This window comes from Typopeltis vanoorti, chromosome 10 (assembly GCF_054136105.1).
Source record: "Typopeltis vanoorti isolate ZY-2024b chromosome 10, IOZ_Tvanoo_1.0, whole genome shotgun sequence".
NCBI lineage: Eukaryota > Metazoa > Arthropoda > Arachnida > Uropygi > Thelyphonidae > Typopeltis > Typopeltis vanoorti.
Genome location: NC_143558.1, coordinates 134,821,871 through 134,844,570, shown reverse-complemented (window position 1 = coordinate 134,844,570; position 22,700 = coordinate 134,821,871). Strand labels below are relative to the sequence as shown.

Sequence of the window (22,700 nt, the reverse complement as noted above, 5' to 3'; positions counted from 1 at the left end):
TGTGATATTCCTTATTTTGGGCAGACAGACAAATCTGTCGAATTGCGTATGGAAGAACACATGAGGGACATTACTTACAAGAGACAGCGAGCCAGTGCATTATCAAGTCATATCCTTTTCTTGGCTAATCCGAATGATGAAAGCCAAAGTCACAAGGTGTGCTGGGAAAAATCTACTAACATCTTCCGTTGCAATGATAAACTAGAGAGAAAAATCATAGAATCTATGGAAATGATCTTCAATCCTGTTCATCTAAATAATAACTTGAGCTACAACCTCCCAGATAGTCATTCAGCTGTAATCATGTACTCACGTTCATGAGATGCTACTAGCACATACTTTCCCAACAATACAACGAATGAAAGAACAGCTTTAAATACAACCACAACGTTTTAATGTCAATTATATATAGAGACTCTCTATGATGTTCATAGTTTATTTAAGCTTCAGTGTTTTTTCTTTTTTCTTTCTTTTATATTGTCACCTGATGAAGGCTGTTACAAGTCAAAACTAGTAGTGTTTTAATATTAAAACCTTTTAACTTGAATCTCGGTTCTAGTCATTCAGATCTTTTAAAAAATATGTATGTTAACAGAGTTAATGATCATTCATTCATATATATATATCCCATAAATGAGAGGTACAAGAACCTATAGCATATCATTGCTGTGTGAGATGCAGATAAGGATTGAGAAAGAAGAAATCTATTATTATTTTTCTCAAAGTGTTGAAGTGATTGAGAAACACGTTATTAAGAAGGGTGTTCCAGAGGACAGATAGATGGAATCAGGTTCAGTGTGTTTGCAGGAAAGAAATGTTGGGCAGCTGCTGCTCTTATTTTAACAGGCTCAATTGTAAGTGGAGAAATGATGTTTGCTAGTTCACTGGGTGACCAAGGAACTCTGTCTCTTTTTTCAGCTCTGTCTCTTCTACAGGTACTGTAGAAGAAACATAGAGCTGAAACACTATCTGTGAAATAGAGGTTCAGGTGAGCTTGTGAGGGAAGTGTCATCTATGAGCCAAATTGTTCTCCTCTGGACAGCATCAAGAATTTTTGGGAAGGTTTCGGGTGCACCACCCAAAATGTGTGAACAGTATTCTGAGGATGTGCAGATTTGGGATGTATATAGGATTAGTAACTGGCTGGGTGGAAAAGAATGCCTAGTTTTTTTTTAGAGGCTGAGGAAGTTATTGATGTTATGCATTTGCCAGAAGAGGCTGGATATAAATGCCACCTCAGAGAGAGAGATATCTTCCCTTATTGAGGATTACGGGGAAGTTGAGCTCAGATCCCTTTTGCAAGAGAAAAGGCAGGAACTGTGTTTTGGCAGCATTGAAAGTGACCAGATTATCCTTCTTCCATTGAAGGACGGTATGTTTTTCGAAGGAGTAACATAAATGAAGTGTGCTATTGTTGGCAAAGCTGTGTATAGGAATATTGGTGGCGATGGAGAGTAGGTCATTTGTGTATAAGAGAAAGAGGATAGGTGATAGAATGGAACCCTGACACACTCCTGCATTGGTGGCAAAGCTTGAAAAGAGAGTGCTGTCCACTCAGTGAATGGCCAGAGATAAAGCTGATTGTTCAGTTACAGATGATGGCAGATAGACCAAAGGAAGGCAGTTAGCAAAGCAGGCCTCATGTTGACATTTTTTGACGGTAATATATCGGAGTACAGAAAGATAAGTAAATAATTATTTATTGACTTATTGCTGAAGTTTCGCTGGTGTTATAACCAGCATCTTCAGAGCACAAAACACAGTATGCGAGACTAGGCGCCCTCTATGTTAAAAAAGTTTTTTGACATAGAGGGACTAATTAGGACTTTAGTCTTTGTGTTGTTGCTACAATTTTTCAAACTAGTCCCATTATTACACCATGTTGTTGTAGACTCGCATACTGTGACAAACTGTGTTTTGTGCTCTGAAGATGCTGATAATAACACCAGCAAAATATCAACAATAAGTCAATAATTATTTATTTATTGTTCTGTTCTGTGTTCATTACCGTCAAAATTAGTCGACATGTACGACAAACACATAAGCCTTTCTACACGTTTAAAGCAGGTCTCAGCGTCAAACACAAATGAAACCCTTGGGTATATCAAAGGTAACAGCAGGAATGGGTGATGTAGGCTAAGAGATCAGCCGTGATCTGGATTGGCATAATCCATACTGGTGGTTGCAGATTAACTGGTGAGCATCTAGATAGTGAAGAAATTGACTGTTGATAGATTTCTCCATTATTTTGCAGAGGATTGATGCGATGGCAATTGGTCAGTAGTTGGCCTTTATCTCCCTTTTTTGGAATGGGTTAGATATGTGCTTGCTTCCATGTGAAAGGATAGGTGCCAGCTGGGTATAGAAGATTGAAGAAATGATAGAAAAATGGTTTGTGTGCATATTAGGAGAAACATCTGCAGACCATTTGCACCTTTGATACAAACTTCATTGTTAGGTGATGAACATCAGGCATAAAGCTTTTACCAAGCACAGACTTCAAATATTCTGCAGTACCAGTTGCAGTATTCTTCAAGTACTCTATAGTTTGCACTGCCAGCCACTGTGGTCGTTATTTAACTTGTGTACAACATCTGGCTGTTAAAAACCAAAAAAAGTCTGCTTTTTTTTTATATTGCATCCTACTTCTAACTCAATTGAAAGTCCTTGTATTCTCCGAGCTTTCACTTTGGTTAGTCATTTTATCACAGCAGGCTGCGAAGAACTATTGTTACAAACTCATAGGTCCCTGATATATCAATCTATTCACACCTCTTTTGAATTCCGTAATTTGTCTGTATAGTTGACTTTAGAGATATATATCTTTTTGACTATAGAAGCATAAACCATACGATAGAATATACATATCAGTATGTTTCATTGTGGGGGGGGGGGGGAGTAAGGGGAGAAATTTATAATTTCAACATACTGTATAATATTACATCATGATTTAAAAAAAAAAAAAAAGACTAACAGATTACATTAGTTGGTTATTTTAATTTAGTAAAGGATACTGTTAATTTCATTTGTGTCATCACATATACTGCCATTGGGTTAGATGGCATATCGGCCCATGTGTTACGAGAATGTGCAAGAGAATTAGCAACTCCTCTAACCAGGATGTTTAATTTAAGCCTCAGTTCTGGTAAAGTGCCAATAGAGTGGAAAGAGGGGAAAATAGTTCCATTGCACAAGGGAGGCTCTAAGACTGATGTTGCTAATTATAGACCAATCAATATATCTGGAGTGATGGTTAAGATTTTGGAGAAATTAGTTAAAATTAGAATTCAGGACTGGGTGGACAGCAATATGATACTTTATAAGGGGCAACATGGTTTTGTGAAAGGTAGGTCTTGCCTAAGTAATTTGCTTACGTTCTATAATAAAGTAACAGTGGAGTTGGATAAAGGAAATCCTTACTCAGTGATACTGCTTGACTTTGCAAAGGCTTTTGACAGGATTCCACATGGAACTCTGTTACATAAATTAGAGAAAATGGGTTTGGATCCGAAGATGGTGATTTGGATTAAAGGATGGCTGGCGGACAGATATCAAAGAGTGGTTTACGGAGGAGCTGAGTCCAGGAAAAGGCAAGTGACTAGTGGTGTACCTCAGGGCTCAGTTCTTGGTCCTCTATTGTTTAATTTGTACATCAATGATATTGGAAATACCTTGAATGGAAATATCCACTTGTTTGCTGATGATGCAAAATTGGGAAGAGCGATAATCAATTCAAATGATGTGGATATTTTACAGGATGACTTAAATAGGCTGACGCTATGGACTGAGGTAAATGGCTGTCAGTTCAACGTGGCTAAGTGTAAGGTGATGCACTTCGGGAGGATGAAATCGCATGCTGTTTACTATATTAACGGAACTGAACTGCAGGAAGTTGATGAGATAAGAGACTTGGGAGTTATTGTGGACAGAGAACTTAAGTTTAAAGGGCATATTGCTAAGATTGCCAAAACATCACATCAAATTACATGGTTGTTGAGGAACACACTAACAAGCAGGGATAGGGAAGTTGTTATTCCACTCTATAAGGCATTAATAAGGCCGCATTTGGACTATTGTGCACAGATCTGGTCGCCAGGATTTCTTGGTGATGCGGAAGTGGTAGAAAGGATTCAGAGGAGGGTTACAAAGATTGTTGCAGGTCTGTGGGATGTTCCCTATGAGGATAGATTGATGATCTGTGGGCTCCAAAAACTAGCTGATAGACATAGGAGAGGAGATATGATAGAGGTATTTAAATTGTTAAAGGGATTTTACAGGATTGATACTGATGATATTCTTAAGACCAATGCAGGATGTGAGAGAACGAGGGGTCATCCCTGGAGATTGTGTAAGAGTGTGGTTAACAAGGGTGTTAGGACTAGATTTTTTACTTGGAGGGTTGTGAATGGGTGGAATGCTTTGCCAGAACTGGTTGTGAATGCTTCAACTGTGAATGAATTTAAGGAGAGGTATGACAGGTATTGTGTAAATAATGGTTAGTGTGTCAATGTCGGGTCTCCCGCGATGAGTCTTTTGACTCCATGGAGACACCGTTAAAATAATAATAATAATAATAATAATAATAATAATAATATCTACCATTCTTAGAGTGCTATTTATTCAACTGCTGTATTTTCATAGTTATGTCAGTTTCTAACTTGTTAAATTGTTATAAGAATTTTAATTTGAGAGGAAAGTCTAATTTTAACTGAAATTTTTTAAAAAAATCAAATTTGCAGGTTTATGCATCTCTTACGGAAAGCCATAATCCTGCCATTGACTCTGCTGGTCTTCCTTTTTTGACTGCCTTTCATGATTTATCTAAATATAATGCAGCAAATCAATTATCTCTTCCATCCTCAGTATCAGGTCAGGCTAGTAATTCTTCTGCTCCTCAAGCTCCTCAAAATTCTACAGATCTAGTAAGTGGTGATAAAGTTCAACAGTCATTCCAAACAGGAGATGCATTAGGCATGGCTTTAGCTCTGGTATGTATTAACAAATTGTGATGTGATGTGTGTGTAATTTCATTGTTTTTCCCCTTGCCATTTATAAAATGCTGTTTATAAATTGATAGCACTATGTAACCAGTCAGCAAATCAATTTTCAATGCAGTTGGATAATTAAGGTTACCATAGTTTTATTTTATAATTGGACATAAAGTTTTTAGAGCGAGCTTGGGTCTTAGCTAAATAAAATTCATTTTGGTTTTAGGAGTGCAATGTTTGAAAGCTTTAAAACTTGAATTATTTTTATATTTCAAGTTAAATCAGAAGTTCCTAGTGTTATTCTTCCTTCCTTCAATAAATGTAAACAACATTCTGCACGTATACAAAAAATGCTGTCCTCTCATAAACATGTACAATGACAAAAGAAGATAAATTTTTGGATAATTCCAAAATGCAGAGTAGGAATTGGCAAATGGATCAATCTAAGAAGAAATGAATTTCTAAAAGAAATGTATTATAAGAAAGAATGAGATCAGAAAGGAACCCAAAGAAAGGAAGTGGAACATACTATCAGTAATTTCAAGTAAAATGGAAATTACTGACTTCTCATAAAATACAGTGCTCAAAATGACTCCCCTGCTCTTTCTGCTAACTAGTTAACATTAAAAAAAAAAAAAAATCCCTAAAGTCATATGCCAACAGATTCTTCATCCCTCAAATGTTTCAGGGGATCCTAACAAGATCTCAGCTAGTACTGTTAACATAGATGCATCATATGATAACAGAGGATGTAGTACCACCAGTATGAATGTACCAGTTTTTCTCATTATCCAGACAACAGGTGAAAGCCAATAGGGAAAATGTAACCCTTCTTTATTTAGAAGGACTGGTAGGGTCTCCCAAAAACAGTTCAAAAACTATGTTTTTGGGGGATATCTTAGTGGAAAAATCATGTCGGCAACATTAATGGGTGTAATACCAATGACGGTAATGCCTCATCCATTCTTGTAGAGGAATGATATCAGAATGAGATCCGCATTGATGTTCTTGATGAGGAGATATGTTCAGAGCTTAAAGATCAGGGAATGACAGGTATGAGATGCATCCTGATATGTAGGGATGATTCCAATCATGAACGTCATCTTTACTTCTGATACACTTTTCTCCAACATCTGTAAAAGCAAGCTGTTTCAACTCTCCTGTTAGGCTCTGCATTCCTAATCTACCGAGGCTTTAAATGTCAGAAATATGGACAGGTCCAAACGGCATATTTATGGCCTGGCTCTACCACCTCTGTTCAATGTAGTAAAGAGCATGATAACAAATTCTTGTTCTGCAAAAAAAGCTAATTGTGCCAGCTGTCAGGGAGATCATCCAGCTCATGCATGTCAGAAGTGGAAGGATGAAAAAGAAATACAAAAGACTAAACCAGAACAAAATATATCCAGAAAAAAATTTAAAAAATTTTTTTAAAAAATATGACTTGACAACTTGTTACAAACCATATCAAAAATTGGCATCTCTTATCTGCTCTCCCAAGGACCAGCCACTTCCTCTAGACTTACCTGGAGTTTACCAGGTCCCTTGTAGTTGTAAACTGTCTTACTATGGCCAAACAGGCAGGACTGCTAATATCAGGATATCTGAACATAAGAATTATATCTTTCCACTGTTATAGCCACTCAGGACTTGCTGACCATGCCTTGGACACCTGCCATAAAATATGTTGGAAGAAAGCTTCCTTACTATACTGCAGCAAGTTTAAATATGAGAGATTATCTTAGAATTAGTCTCAGCCTTAAGAAACTCCCCAAACGTCTATAAATTTGGATGCATGAGACTACCCCAAATATGGGAGGCTTGCATTCTTAAAACATCAGCCCAAACAACCAAGATTAATACCCAATTTGGCCCACTAGGTGGCACCCTTTAGGACTCTAGGACTGACTTCAGTTGTTTTCTTCAGCCATTTTTGCTCAGTGTTAGTGCCTGTGTGCACATTTCATTAATTTTTATGTTCCCTGAAGATGGTAATGTAACATTACCGAAATATTGGAAGTATTAATTAAAGTTATTTAGTTAATATAATATATGTTGTTCTTTCCTTAAAATTAACAGTTATGTATCACCAACGTATAATTTTATCTACTAGAATACAGAGGAAGATATGTACACTGACTGTCCATACTTCTCAAAATCATAAATACACAAATATAAGCCTGACAAAGGTAAGTCCTTAGCCTCTTGGAAATCAGACAAGTTTACAAAGCCAGAACAATAGGAAAATCTTTACATTGGGACTGTCAGAATATTCAAGATTCTGCTGGAGAAACACAAGTCTTTCTGTTTCTCTCTCTGTAAGAAACATATTTAAATCCCAGCAAGGACTCTGCTTTAATGAATTTCACTGTTGTTCATAAGAACAGAACTGGAGATAGCCCTGCTCATGCTGGTGTTAATGTTTAGGGGACAATTTTACTTGTGTTCATCATTACCGACTTAATACTGCTCTGGAAGCAATAGCGATTTGCATACCCATGGGATTTCTGATTACAGTATGTTCCATATACTCAGGACTCCAGGAATACCACTTTAATCTATTGATCACAAAAAAAAAAAAAAAAAAGTCCATGCGGTTGGCCTAGTGGCTGTGCGCTTCGCAGCCATATGACTGGGGAAGGAGTGTCCCAGGTTCGATTCCCGTCGAAGACGTGAGGAATTTAAGGATCTTCCTCAGCCATAGGCAAGTTAGCCAGTCTTGGGCATGGGCAGTAGGGTTTTTTCCACCAGTTTATCTGGCGTTTTTCATCCCGCAAGCAGGCAAACTGGTCCCATGAACACACACGAATCTACAGCCATAAATACTTAACCCCCCCCCACAAGGGGCTCAACTTGCCCCCAATAGGGATGGGGGAGAAAAGGGGAGGAAGCTCCATACGAACGAACAAACAAAACCGAAAAAAAAATGTATTTGCCCCATAGTAGAAATTGTGGTAAAAGGTGTGCTTGTGTATATAAATACATAAATTACCACTGTTTCAATTTCAGCAGCAAAGGGAACATCTTTAACAGAATTTAAAACGGCCAGATTCAAATGAACTGAATAATCTGTAAAATCTTGCATGCTTCTCTGATTTTGTCACTGATGTTTTTTTTTTTTTTCCTCAGCATTGCATGCTACTTTTGTTTCACTGGCCCAATTACAGGTTTTTCATGAAAAAAAGAACTTCATTTCATTTCACTCTCTCATCTATCAAAGTACACTACAGCTGAATTTTGGAGAGAAATTATGTATACAAATATCTCGTCTTATTTTTATCTATGCATCTCATATAACGGACATGTTTCTCCTCATTTGAAGTATCTGAAGCAGTATCTAGAAGTTGACTTACTATTGCGTTTTTGATTTCCTTATCTAATTTTTGCTTAATGGCATTAGCAGTAACTGACACAAATTGTTTACATTTCATGTTGTTTTGATACTGTTCTAGGTCTATGAAGTTTTCGAAGTTAGTAAATGGCTTATTGAATGTAGCTTTATGATAGGCTGCATTAAAAAGACACTTTAGATGTTCAAAGATAAATTCTAGAAATTTATCTTTCTTTGGAAATCAGCTGAAGTTATATTTCCTGCACTATTTCTTGGTCAAGTCTATGTTGTAGTATTTTTCTTGAAAATTGAATGTCTCATGAAACTATGTCCACATTTAAAATGCCTCAAAAACCTTATAGTAATTGGCAATCCTAGGATATCAGATGAATAGGAAATTGGATAAGATATTTTTTATACATTACAGAATGCAACTTCATCTTGGTAGCACAACCACCTAATTGCCGACACAAAAGCACTCTTTTCTCCAGTGGTTGTAATATTTTCTGGTTCTTTACCTTCGCTTCACCTTCAGTTTTGCACTTCCTTTTATTTATTGTCTATAATGAAAGGTGAATTTGTATAAATTATCCGTAAAAATAATTCAACAGGAAGTACAATAAAGTTAATGAAAATAACGGAAATTGGTCAATGCAGCAACTGAGCCAGACTAACTTTTCTCAACATAATATCAATAACGTGATCAAGCATCTGTGCTAGCTAAGGAAGTCTTCTAATCTACCAACTGTCTACATGCGGTTATTTATTTAATGCATTCAGTACATTCTGATTTCCTTCCCATCTGTACTGATGGTTCAAGATCTGAGACCTCTGTTGGTTGTGCTGCTGTGTGCAGAGTTGCATGCCATTCGGCTTGGGCATATAAAAGAGAAATGCAACCAAAAGTGTAATTTATACAGACTCATTGAGTTCTTTACAAGCCATCTTGTCTCCTGTGTATAATCCACATTCATTGCTTTGAGGTTATACAACTGTAAATGGATGCTTCCTCTGTTCAGGCTAGGCCAGTGTAAAAGGGCTCCACAATTTTCTTTGAAAAGATGTTGTTCATGTTTAAACCACTAATGGAGAAGAGGAGCTTCATCTCACAGGATACTGTGTTTAGTATCAATACTGTGCTGCACCAGACTAAAGGTTTCAGGTATTCAAAATAGTATTGATGTTCATTAATTATTTATCTACAGAATGTCGTGCATATCAAATTACATTCACAAGAGATCTGGAGCTAAATATAGAATCAGCAGCTTGTCTTTTGTAGATGGTAACAGATGGGAAATTTTGTTGATAGGAAATATGTGGGATTAAGGTTAAACGTCTTCAAAATTCTACCAAACGGTTCAGAGATACCAGAAATATAAGTGATTAGAACCATGCAGTTTTTTGAAGAATCCTTAGGTATTGGAACATAGGAGTCAATTATCTATTGAATCTTGGATTGTAACTATTAATTATAGTATATAAATATAGTAAAGATTGTAAATATTTAATTCCATTAAAGATTTGATAGTAAAAAGTTGTTATTGTAAAGGGAGTGGAGTAAACATAATGCCCTCTGTCATTTAATTATTTTACAGTACCAGTTTTTTTTGGGAGGTGTGATGAGCAGACTATTGATGAATGTATATGCTAGTAAAGGTAGATTTCTGATAAACACCGGCTTACTGGAGGCTGTGCAAGTAAGAAAGATGTCTAAGAATGGTCAACTATAGGCATTTTCTTTTTCCATGGTGAATTGAATGTGTGGGCTATTGATCTGATGTAGGAAGGTAATAAATTCATTTTCAGAATGAGGTCAAACGGCAAAAACATCATTGACTTAACAAAAAGCTACCCTGGTTGGCCAAGTGTATCCACTCTCCAGCCAAAAGGTTGCAGGTTCGAATCCCATCGTATTTTCACAGACAAATCACAATCATCCATGCCCATGGATGTTTGTGATTTGTCTGTGAAAATACTAATGATGGTGGTTGTGAGCAATAGATGGTGTTGGTGTAGATGATACTGTTTGCTGTAGCTGGTGGAGACCAGAGAGTTGTGGACTAGATTACCTCCCTCAATCAGTCTTTGGAGGTGTTACGTAATAATAATAAACCAAAGAGAGTTGGGGATAAATGGATGAAACAAGTTATCTTCCAGATGGTTCAAAAAAATAGTTTGTCAAGGGTGGAGACACACAGGGCTACCCATGACCATGCCTTCAATCTGTTTATCTGTTAATTCTTGTTTTTCCATCCGAAATATTCAGATTTTAAAAAAATTTTAAATCTTCGGGAAATTGTCATATAGTAAACGAATAGTGTCAGATAATGGTATGTTAGTAAATAGAGAAACAATGTCAAAACTTTATAAAATATCTGATTCTTGTATTTAAATATCCTTCATTTTTTTTTCAGGAAAATGTGGAATTCTTGATGAATGATCTGGATTGTCCAGTATAGGCAGTTAATAAACATGAAAGAAACTTAACTATAGAATAACACATATGCCACAGTAAATAACTTTTTTATTATGTAAATATTTCATCTTATGTTTCATAAGACACCATCAGTACAACTATAGAACAACAATAGGAATTGAATTCAAAAAAACAGTAGTGCACATTCATAAATTAAAATTCCTCTACATGTACAGTCACGTTTCATGGATTAACACTATTGGCCTGAAATTATAATTAATTAAATTAAAATATAGTAGATAATTATTTAATATAATTGAGAATAACAATTTCCCAAACTTTTGGAGTAGTGAGACAGCCGTTCCAATTAAGATTAGGTCTTTGAAGGCTTCGGCACTTCCTTTATATAAACAATCATGATTATATATGGATCTATGTGTTGTAGTAGTTTAGCATTTTGGCATTGGATCCATCCTGTGGTTAGCATTTTTGATTCCATGTTGTGAAAGGCTAGATTTGTGAAGTTTATTTAATAAGGTGGATGTGGTCTTGATGTTCAGAAATACATTTATTTATAGATCTTCCTGTTTGTTCAAAATATCAACTTGCTACTTACAAACCCATCAACCAAATTCACAACTTGCTATCTTCTCCAAAAGACAAACTCTCACCAATGATGCTACCTGGCATATTACACGAACATGGTATACTTCATATATGCCAGGTAGCATCATTGGTGAGAGTTTGTCTTTTGGAGAAGATAGCAAGTTGTGAATTTGGTTGATGGGTTTGTAAGTAGCAAGTTGATATTTTTTCATAATTATTGCCAAATGTTCAGAGATGCCTTTAATATATTGTATAGAAATTCTGTGGGCTTCTTCTTGTCTGGGTTGATTTGTAGGAGAGTGGTTATTTATTTTTTGGGTTGTTATTGAATTATATCCTTTATCATTTAGTAAGGCTGTTTCTTTTATAAGTTCCAATTCTTGTTTTAGAGATTCATCAGGAGAATAAAACTTGTGTGCTCTAGATACTAAAGGCTTTATGATGACATATTTTTGAGATGGATGGTGAGATGATGCATTATTGATATAATACCATCCATTCATCACCATCCATCTCAAAAATATGGCATCATAAAATCTTTAGTATCCACAGCACACAAGAGTTAGGTAACACAGCTAAAGCATGACATTTAGCTGACACGTTAGTCTCAGCATCAAACAGGGCCCACCGGAAATCGGTGAGCCCTGACAGAGGATCCCATGAAGAGGATGATTCTTCATCCTCTTCATAGCCTCCTTCACTTTTGCTCTGTTGATGTTCTGCACCATCCCCTCATAAGGCTGCCCATCTTCTCGGTGAGTCCTCACATTTTCCTCATTCAGAAGTCCTTCAAAGTATGTTCTCCATCTGTTTCTTATATCCACATCCCTCCTTAATACTCTTCCTCCAGAGTCTTTGATCTGCCTCACATGTAAGATGTCCTTGGATGCCTTATTTCTACATTTTGCCAATCGATACATTTTTCTCTGTCCTTCCTTTGTTTCTAATTGATCATAAAGATCTTGATGTGCCATGGCCTTAGCCTGTGCAACAACTCTCTTGGCTCCTCGTTTTCTCTCTCTCTCTCTCTGTCCTGTTCCACTTCTGCTTTGCCTTCCTCTTAGCTGTCACTGGTTCTTGTACATTGTTATTGCACCACCAACCATCCTTCTACTCTCTAATCTTTCCAGATGTTTCACCAAGCACTCGATTGCACAGCTCAGAATTACTTTTGAATTATGTCCCAATCCTGTACACAATCCTCTCTAACATCCTCTCCCTACAACGGTTCCTCACACTTTCTTCTTTTAAGCGAAACTACTTAATTGTCTTCATCTCATGGCTTCCAGAAGTTCTTATCTTCAACCTTATTTTAAAGACTGTGCATAGCAGCTAGTGCTGCTGCACCACTTGATCTGTTGGGATTACCTAACAATTTGTCATTATTATTTATTATTATTACGGGTATCTCCATGGAGTCAGTAGACTCATCGCGGGAGACCCAAACTAGCAAAACAACATCTGTCATATCTCTTCTTGAATTCATTTACAGACGAAGAGCTCACAACTAAGTCAGGCAATGAATTCCACTCATTCACCACCCTCCAGGCAAAAAATCTTGTTCTGACATCTTTGTTAACCACACTCTTCTTTAATTTCCAGAGGTGACCTCTTGTTCTTCCATCACTATCACACAGCTGAAACATTTCCCCTGCATCAATCTTATAAAAACCTTTCAGTAATTTGAATGTTTCTATCATATCCCCTCTTCTTCGCCTATCAACCAATCTCTGCAGTCCACAAGCTCTCAATCTATCAATGTAGGGAGCATTTTTTATATCATTCACAAACTTGGTCACTCTTCTCTGAACCCTCTCCACAGCCTCCTCATCTCCAAGGAATCCAGGTGACCAGACCTGAGCACAGTAATCCAAATGTGGAAGTATCAATGCTTTATAAAGGGGGATAATAACCTCTTTATCTCTGGATGTCAGTGTGTTCCTCAACAACCAAGTAATTCTATGTGCAATCTTGGACACCTTAGCAATGTGTCCTCTGAACCTCATCTCCCTATCTACCAATACTCCTAAGTCCCTAGCCTCATCAATCTCTTGGAGTACCTTTCCATCGATGTAGTACACAGCTGGTAATCTTTTAATCCCAAAATGCATGACTTTACACTTTTCCACATTGAACTGACATCCATTATCTTTTGCCCATTTTACCAGCTTATTTAAATCCTCCTGCAAACTTTCAACGTCAGCTTGATTTTTTATTGCACTACACAACTTTGCATCATCAGTAAACAACTGAATATCTCCCTTTAAGCCATTTCCTATATCATTTATATACAAATTAAACAACATTGGTCCAAGCACAGAGCCCTGAGGCACACCACTGGTCACCTGCCTCATTCTGGACTCGGCTCCTCCATACACCACCTTATGGTATCTCTCCCTGAGCCATTCTCCTATCCATATCACCAATTTAATATCCATTCCCATCTGCTCCAATTTGCGTAACAGTGTTCTATGGAGTATCCTGTCAAAAGCCTTAGCAAAATCCAGAAGTACCACTGTGTAGCCAGTTTCTTTGTCCAACTCAGATGTTATTCTATTATGAATAGTTAATAGATTGCTAAGGCAGGATCTACCTTTAACAAAACCATGTTGGCCTCTATAGAGTATCATATCCTGATCCACCCATTCTTGAATTTTGTCTTTAACCAACTTTTCCAATACTTTTACCACTACTCCTGAGATGGTGATTGGTCTGTAATTAAATACCGCAGTTTTAGAGCCACCCTTATGCAAAGGAACCACTTTGCCTAACTTCCACTCCCTAGGGACCATACCAGAGTTCAAACTTAAATTAAATATCCAAGTAAGAGGAGTTGACAATTCATTTGCACATTCACGCAACACCCGAGCTGATATTCCATCTAAGCCTACAGCAGTGTTTGCATTTAAATTTTGCAATATATTTAATACCTCTGATTCTTTAGCTTCAATTCTCACATTATGTATTGCTACAGGTATAGAGATATCCTCACTTGGGTGATAGACTTTTGAAAAGTGATCACTCAGTAACTCGACTATTACATCTGATTTTGTCACCTCAATACCATCAGCACCCACTAAAGTTATCCTTCCGAAGTCATTCTTCCTCTTACTTGCCACATAGCGGAAGAACTCTTTGGGATTATCTTTGGCTAAGGTCTTCTCATAATCTGATTTAGCTTTTCTTACTATGCTGGTAACTTTCCTAGCTTGAGCCTTGTACTGCTCATGGGTGTCCTGATCGCCTTTCTCCTTGTAAATTCTCCATAACATTTTCTTTTTTTGCAGATCAAGCTTGATACTACTGCTCATCCATCTAATGCCTGCCTTGTTTGACCTCCTGACCATGGGGACACAATCTGATATTGCTTTCCTCAGATACCCGCTGATTTATCCCAAGCACTGCTAACATCTTTCCCTTGCAATATGTTCTGCCGTGGGATGGCTGCAAGCTCACTCCGAAGCTTGTTATAATTGCCTAACTTGTAGTTCCGTATATACCCCTTCTTAACAGAAAAATCCACAGATTTTGCAACCTCCCAAGTCAATACCACATGATCGCTTTCACCAATTGGAGGTAACGAGGACACCTTACTTATGCATATAACCTCTGAACCAATAACCTGGTCCAACACTCTCACACCATGTGTCCCTTCAGTTATGTGCTGTTTCAAGTAATTATCTCGTAGAAGATGTATGAACTCCATTTCCTTTTTGCTATGTGATATTTCCTCCTTCCAATTGATATCACCATAATTAAAATCCCCCATAATAATCACTAAGCCTTCACTCATTGCACTAATTTGCTGATGCATGAATTCAATATCTCCCCCTGTACTCCCTGGCTTATAGCAGCATCCAACTGTATATTTGGTTGCATTGGTCACTATTTCGCACCAGACCGCCTCAAATGAACTCTCATTCACATGTCTAACATCTTGATATACTACTTTCTTTGGCTGCAACACATCAGCTATCATCAACAGTACTCCTCCTCCTGTTCTATCTTCTCTATCCTCCCTGAAAATACTGTACCCATCACATTCAATTCCAGTGACCACATCTTCTGCTGACAGCCAAGTTTCACTAATGCCTACAACTTTTGGTGAGATTTCACTGACTAATGCCAAAAATTCTTCTCTCTTATTTCGAATGCTTCTAGCATTGGTATACAAAAATTGCAGATTCCCTCTAGATCTTGTACCAGCTTTAGAAGTGATATATAAGTCATTAACTTCCGTAGTCCTATGCCAATTTTTATCCCCTCTCTTCTGCAGTTTATTCTGCATATAAGGATCAATAAATATACAATCAGTGCTAAAGTTTCTCTCTCTTACACTCAACCTTTTCAATATTAGTTTCCCTGCCCAGTAACTTCAACTTGTTCAGAAAACAATAACTTCTTCAATCGCTTATGTCCTTCCATGTTAAGATGCAGTCCATCTCTAGCATACAACTGCCTTTTTCCTTCAAACACACCCCAAACATCAACAAATTCCAGACCTCTTTTTTTGCACATTCTTGTATTCATATCATTCATTATCATTGCTCGTCTACTTAACTCGTAATTGTCAAAACGAGGCAGCACACACTATCCTCCCAATGACACTTTTCCTCTTCACAATATCTAATAATGTTCTTAAATCTTTTCCTATCCGATTTATACTACCTCTCAGGTCATTCGTACCCACCATAACTATCATCTTGTCTGCTTCATGCCCTCTCTTTATTGCTAAAGCCACTCTTTCTATTGTCCCATCAGCCAAGCACTCCTCATGCATACCACTCTCCATACCCTTAATCATAGAATCACCATATATCTTACCACTCTTAACTTCATTCAAGTCCACACTCATGGACTCATTCTCTACACTATTCAGCATGACTCTCCCAGCTTCATTACTCAACGCTCTATTGCTTACCCCCCCCCACACTCTCACTACATCTCGTTTCTTCTAGGCCACTTGTGGTTTTATTTTGTTGGCTCCCAATCACACCCATACTATTTATTACTGCATCATTCACCAAAGACTCACCCATATGTAATCCTGTTCTAGTTACTTCAGCAAAAGTAATCTCTATAGTCCTAATTTCTCTGTTTAACACATTAAACTCAGCTTTAACTTCCAGTATCTCCTTACCGAGCACTTCCACTTCCTCATGAAGAAGATGAAGGTCATTTTTCATTTTCATAAACTCCTGCCGAAGTTTTTCCACTACGGTCCCAATGTCAGCTTCCATTCCTAAACGCTCCAGCCTATCCCGACACTTCTCACATACGTCGACATTTTCGTTCTTCTCATTTAGCCAGACCGACCACAGATCCTTCACATTTTTCGGCGCATACATGTAGCAGTTTCTGCAATGCATCCATTGCAAAAAATCAAACACTGAGTCAGCCTTTTGTGTAGAAGTCCTGCGCGCCACTGACGTACGTTTCTTGTTGGACGCCATCTTTACATGTTGAAATAGTGAAACAAATGGCAGTGAAAACACAATATATACAACACAGTTTCAAACAATAACACCACTGAAGGACACTTGTATCTAACCAATGCACAACTGCAGCACAATTTGTGACAAAAAGCCACGCTATATTTAACTTTAAAAACACATTTTCTAGACTAGCTAAATACGACCGCCACATTTACCAAGGACACTAGCGCCCTGTTACTTTCTTAAGATTTTTCTTCTAGTCAAAATGTAGTCAGTCTGTGAACTGTTTACCACTTCTAAATGCTATCAAATGTTCTTCCCCCTCTTGCAGATAAACGAGTTCATAATTGTCAGATCAAACACTACCACGAAGTCCACAATCCTCTCTCCTTCCTGGTTCATCATTCCTACTCCATGGCTGCCATGCACTCTTTCACCATCCCTATTCTGTTTCCTATGTCTCTGTTCAAGTACGATCTCATTCCAGAACTCATCATTCTTCTTTGCTGTACAGCCAACTTGTGGTGCGTATCACGTAAGACAACCAGTTGCTCTTCTCCAAGACCCAGTTTCATTTGCATGATCCTGTCATTACTCCTACCCACTTCCAGTACTTCACCCTTCATTCTGCCCCACACCACAATTTTGACACCATTTCTTCTCTCTTTATTCGCTCCAGAGTAGAACAGTTTATACCCATCTCCCAGTTCCTTTGTCTTTTCCCCCCTTCCACCTTGTCCTGCACAAATAAAATGTTCAACTTCCTCTTCCTCATCATGTCTGCCACTTCTCTTCCCCTTCCAGTCTTATTTCCAACATTCAATGTTGCCACTAGCAACATTCTCTCCACGTGCTGGGCTCGCTTCTTTAACCACATCTGCCCTTGATGCGGTAGTCCTCATCCACTTCTCACAGCCATAGGGCGATGTAGCTGCACGTTGCCTAAGGGGTATGCCCTAGCCCTTGTTTCACTTTCTTTTCAACTCATTTGATCATATCTAGAACTGGCAGTGAAGTGTTACAACTGGATGCCCTTCCTGATGTCAATCCTCACCATTTACTCTTGCTTGGGACCGGAACCTATTGGGGCTAGCTTTGCCCCTTTAGTGGTGGCTGCATAAGACGAAATGACATAGCAGAATAGGAAAGATTCACCCCTAGCCCTCATACTCTAATTGGGGAGAAGGAAAAAGAAGGGGAGGGACCAGTCTACAGATAATATAACAAATGTATATTACATGAAGTAAGGCATGGTCCCGTATCGGGTACCTCAGGTTTGCCATTGCCCGTACCCACTAAAGTGAGCCCTTGAGGGACTTGCTAGAAATTAATATTCAAAAATAAATACAGCAGATTCTGATTAATTGGGCCTAGAACACTTTGGCTCAATCAAGCGGCTTTGCAAATTATGCAAAGTTTCATTTTAACAGTTAAAAAGATATAAAAGGACAAACTAACATTTCACTGAGCAACAAATCATTTATTCAAATTAATTATAATAATGAAATATGCACACATTTAAATTTCCCTCATCATCAATATCAACAAAGGCAATGACCTGTTGTCCTTAGTCTTTTAATGTCATTTATTAATCTAATTAAAATCGTCATGATGGAGCTCCACTGATTTAGCGCATCTCAATATCAGGATCCTTTACACCTTCTTTTGTGGATTTCCCCTGTTTTCTAGGGTGTGTCCATTCCTCTTGCATTGTATCTTGCTGTTTATCAAGTGTGTAATTGTACATTTCAGTATTACAGTTATCTTTGCTAGATGGTGATTACTGGTATTGGACGAATGACCTCTGATTTGGTCTAGTAAGGCAATTTTTTGGTTATGAGAAATATTTAAGTGTCATCTTGTTAAGGTTCCAAAATTTTATGAAATTAAGATTAAAAACAAAATTATCCAAAACAAAGTACTGAAATATCTCTAAACTTCTCTGATTAGGTATGACAGGTGCATGCAATTGACGCTGGTTAAAAACCCTTCTCCCTTAGAAGGTTAATACGCCGTATAACCTGAGTTGCTTACAGGAATGATGAGTTATTTACATGTGTCACTTAAAATGTGTGAAATAAAGCTGATGAATCATTTACAAGCTGGACTTTGGCACTGTATGACCTTTGCTCTCCTCATGCCAGTAATCCCTAAACCACCAACCATTTGCAGGCAGTTATCTCAGAGGAATAATTTTGAGTGCTGTGGTCTCTTCTCCCGAATAAACAGCTTGCTGTCCCCTCAATAAGCAAAGAAAGCTCTGACAATTTTCCTGATTTGGTTTTGTTCTCTAAGATTTGTTCCAAATAAATGGCTGCACTAATTAACCAGATTCTGGTGTAATATTGAAACAATTTTTGATATGTACATAAGATGAGAATCTCCCAAACTTTTTTTTTGACAGGGGACATCATTCTGTTCCTGGTCTGGCACAATATAGCATCATGTGGAATGAAGTTCATCTCCTCCATTGAACCAGTTTTAAATATTATAACCTTTTCAAAGAAAGTTGTGAAGCCCTTTTACATCGCCCTGACCTGAATTGGAATCATTGTTACCCCCCCCCCCCCCTTCCCCAAGGTTTTTTTTTTTCTTCGCATCTTATGTAAATATCAGGAATAGTTTTAATATTTTTACTAAATAGCTTAAGAAAATTACAATGTACAATTGAATATCCATTAAAATAAATTTTAATATCCTTCCAATATTTCGGCAATGTCACGTTGCCATTTTCACAGGAACTTAAAAAAAGACACTGCACGCAAGCACAACACACAGTAAATGAGGATGAAGCAGGAAGCTATTCTTTCTCCTAAAAGTCCTGATGGTGCCCCCTAGCGGGTAATGTTAGTATTCTTGGCCAATTGGGCTGACGGTCTTCTGATGTAGGTTTCCCAAATTGGGGCAGTCTCGTGCAGCCAAATTTGTTGAGGGTTGGATTGTTTCTTAGGGCTGAGGCTGATTCCATGAATAGCCTTTCGTATTTGAATTTACTACGGTGTATTATCGTGGCTTTCTTCCAATGTATTCTATGGCAGGTATCCAGCACATGGTCTGCAAGACCAGTGGCTGTATTGGCGAAACCGGATGTAGTCCTTGTGTTTTGAAATTCTGATATTAGCTGTCCTGCCTGTTTGGCCAAAGTAGGACAGCTTACAGCTGCAAAAGACCTGGTATACACCAGGTAGGTCTGGGAGGGGGGGGTCTTTAGTGGAGCTGGATACCTGCCATAGAATACGTTGAAAGAAAGCCACGATAATACACTCTAGTAAATTCAAATACGAAAGGCTATTCATGGCCTCAGCCCTAAGAAACAATCCAAACCTCAACAAATTTGGTTGGATGAGACTGCCCCAAATTTGGGAAACCTACATCAGAAGACTCAGCCCAATCGGCCAAGAATACCAATATTGCCCGCTAGGGGCACCATCAGGACTTTTAGAAGAAGGAATAGCTTCCTCCTTCCTGTGTGTTGTGCTTGCGTGCACGTGTCTTTTTTTAAGTTCCTGTGAAAATGGCAACGTGACGTTCCCGAAATATTGGAAGTGTATTAAAATTTATAAAGAGCCAAGAGGCTATTTTTTCTGGTGGCATATATTAAGTTAAGGGGATGATAAATCCTTCATTATTTTAAAGCCAGAGATCAAAATCTAAGAGTTTCATGCCAAAGAACTATCGGCGAGTCCAAGCATAAGTCACCACCTGCGTAGTACAACACTAGGGCAACTCGGAGCAAAGGTGGAGCAAGCTCCATCACTATCCTTAATATTTTCTCATAATGTAAAACGCAGCTCCTAGGAGATGCATTACTGTTTTACATTATGAGGAGAGGTCACTTCCCAGACTGGTTTCAACCTTTATTGAGGTCTCATCAGTGAGTAGGTAGACCTGCAATAATACCAAGGTTTAAGTGAACGGAATTTACATATGTATCCGGCTTTAAAATAATGAGGGATATATTATCCCCTTAACTGAATATATGCTGCCAGAAAAAAAATAGCCTCTTGGCTTTTTATAGTAGTAATAATGATATATGGGTACACCAGTCGGGCAATTTGTTTAGTAAGGGTATATGTAAGTTCGGTTCACTTAAACCTTGGTATTATCCAGGTCTACCTACTCACTGATGAGACCTCAATAAAGGTTGAAACCGGTCTGGGTAGTGACCTCTCCTCATAATGTAAAACAGTAATACATCTCCTAGGAGAGCTGCGTTTTACATTATGAGAAAATATTAAGTATAGTGATGAAGCTTGCTCCACCTTTGCTCCGAGTTGCCCTAGCGTTGTACTACCCAGGTGTTGACTTATGCTTGGACTCGCCGATAGTTCTTTGGCATGAAACTCTTACATTTTGATCTCCGAGTTTCGTATCCGGCTTTAAAATAATGAGGGATTTATTATCCCCTTAACTTAATGTATTAAAATTTACTTTAATGTATATTCTATTGTACGGTGTAATTTCCTTAAGCTATTTAGTAAGAATGTATAACCAACGTCTAAGCCTTTCCATGAGAAGTTTTAATATTTATTTTTTAATATTAATTTCTAGCAACTGTTTTTAAGTTTGTAAATAGACTTCACAGACTAATAAGCACACTAATGTATAAAGAGGTAACATATTGGTTTCTACACTGGTAGTTATGTATGCAAAAAAATTAGCTATAGCATGAAGAAAAGCTTACAAATTTGCCAGGTCTGAGATTAAAGACATGACTAGGATATATTAGGCAGCTATGGTTATATACCCAGACTAGTAAATCTGACTATTGAGATATTTGCCTGACATGAGCCAGCACAAAATGTTCAAGCCCTTTGCATTAGTATTCAGTCAAATACATAAAACATACTGTCTATCTGTATATATATAATGAACTATCACAATTGATATATATATATTATTTATATTCTTCTACTTGCAATGCAATTCCTTGAATTTTGTCATAAGGCAAAATTCTAGAGAGAGAGAATACATGCAATGGACAAATGAATGAACTGAATTATTTATCAGTTTATGCTTTTCTGCTCTGGTGTTTTAAACATTTTGTTCTATACATTACTCTGCTGGCATCATAAAAACCATTCTCACAAGAAATGAAAATCTTTATGTGGTATTCAGGAGAAAGTTAATGTAAAGAAATTTTGAAATTCATACAAACCTTTGCATTCATGCAGTTGGGTATAACATGTTCTCCATAAATTTCATATAGCTATCACTTCTATCAGTTGTGGTTTGGTTGGAGAGAAATTGCTTATGATGCTGCCTGATTTTGCATTAGATGAATGATAGAAATTGCAATTAACATTTCAAAGTTTTGACAACTATTATTTAAATACTATTAAGAATTTACATTATTTATGTATCTGTGTGAGGGGTACTTAAGAGTCAAAGCTGTCTAACTGAGAGGAGACCTCCACATAGCCTTTAAAGGAAAGTGAAGAACCGACCAGGGCTTCTGACCTAATGTCCAATCCTCACCTTCTCGTGGTGCACTCTGTTAGGTACCTATCTGGATGCTGAACGAACAAGGATGGGCTGACAATTTGGGATTTAGCCAACCAAATTGTAATTCTTATTGGCTTAAACCAAATTACAAAATGATGGTACAACATGACAAAATTTCATGCCAGCTGGGTTGTCGCGCGGTTAAACAAGCCCCCCTCCCCCCCAGTTGTTTTCACCAGGGAACCAGGGTGAACAGCGAAAAGTCAACTACTGGAACAAATCTGAAAAACACCCCAATTCAACATCACCAGAGTTAAAGATCGGTACTATCAACATAAGAAGCCTGAGTGGCAAAGAAATGGAGCTAGCTGAGGAATTTGATAAGTACCAGATCGACACAATAGGGGTGACTGAAACAAAAAAGACAAAAACTGGTGCGATCTTTCTGAGCAATAAATATAAATTGCTATATTCAAGCA

General features: G+C 37.7%; 1 protein-coding gene across 1 annotated transcript in view; it reads left to right on the top strand.

Moving 5' to 3' along the window:
• LOC150102819 (transcription factor 12-like) overlaps positions 1–22,700 on the top strand; it is a 269,580-nt gene that overhangs the window by 100,062 nt on the left and 146,818 nt on the right. The window contains exon 4 of the mRNA XM_090399401.1: positions 4,740–4,988. Coding sequence (XP_090255527.1) covers positions 4,740–4,988 — 249 coding nt within the window. The remainder of the gene's footprint in view (positions 1–4,739; positions 4,989–22,700) is intronic.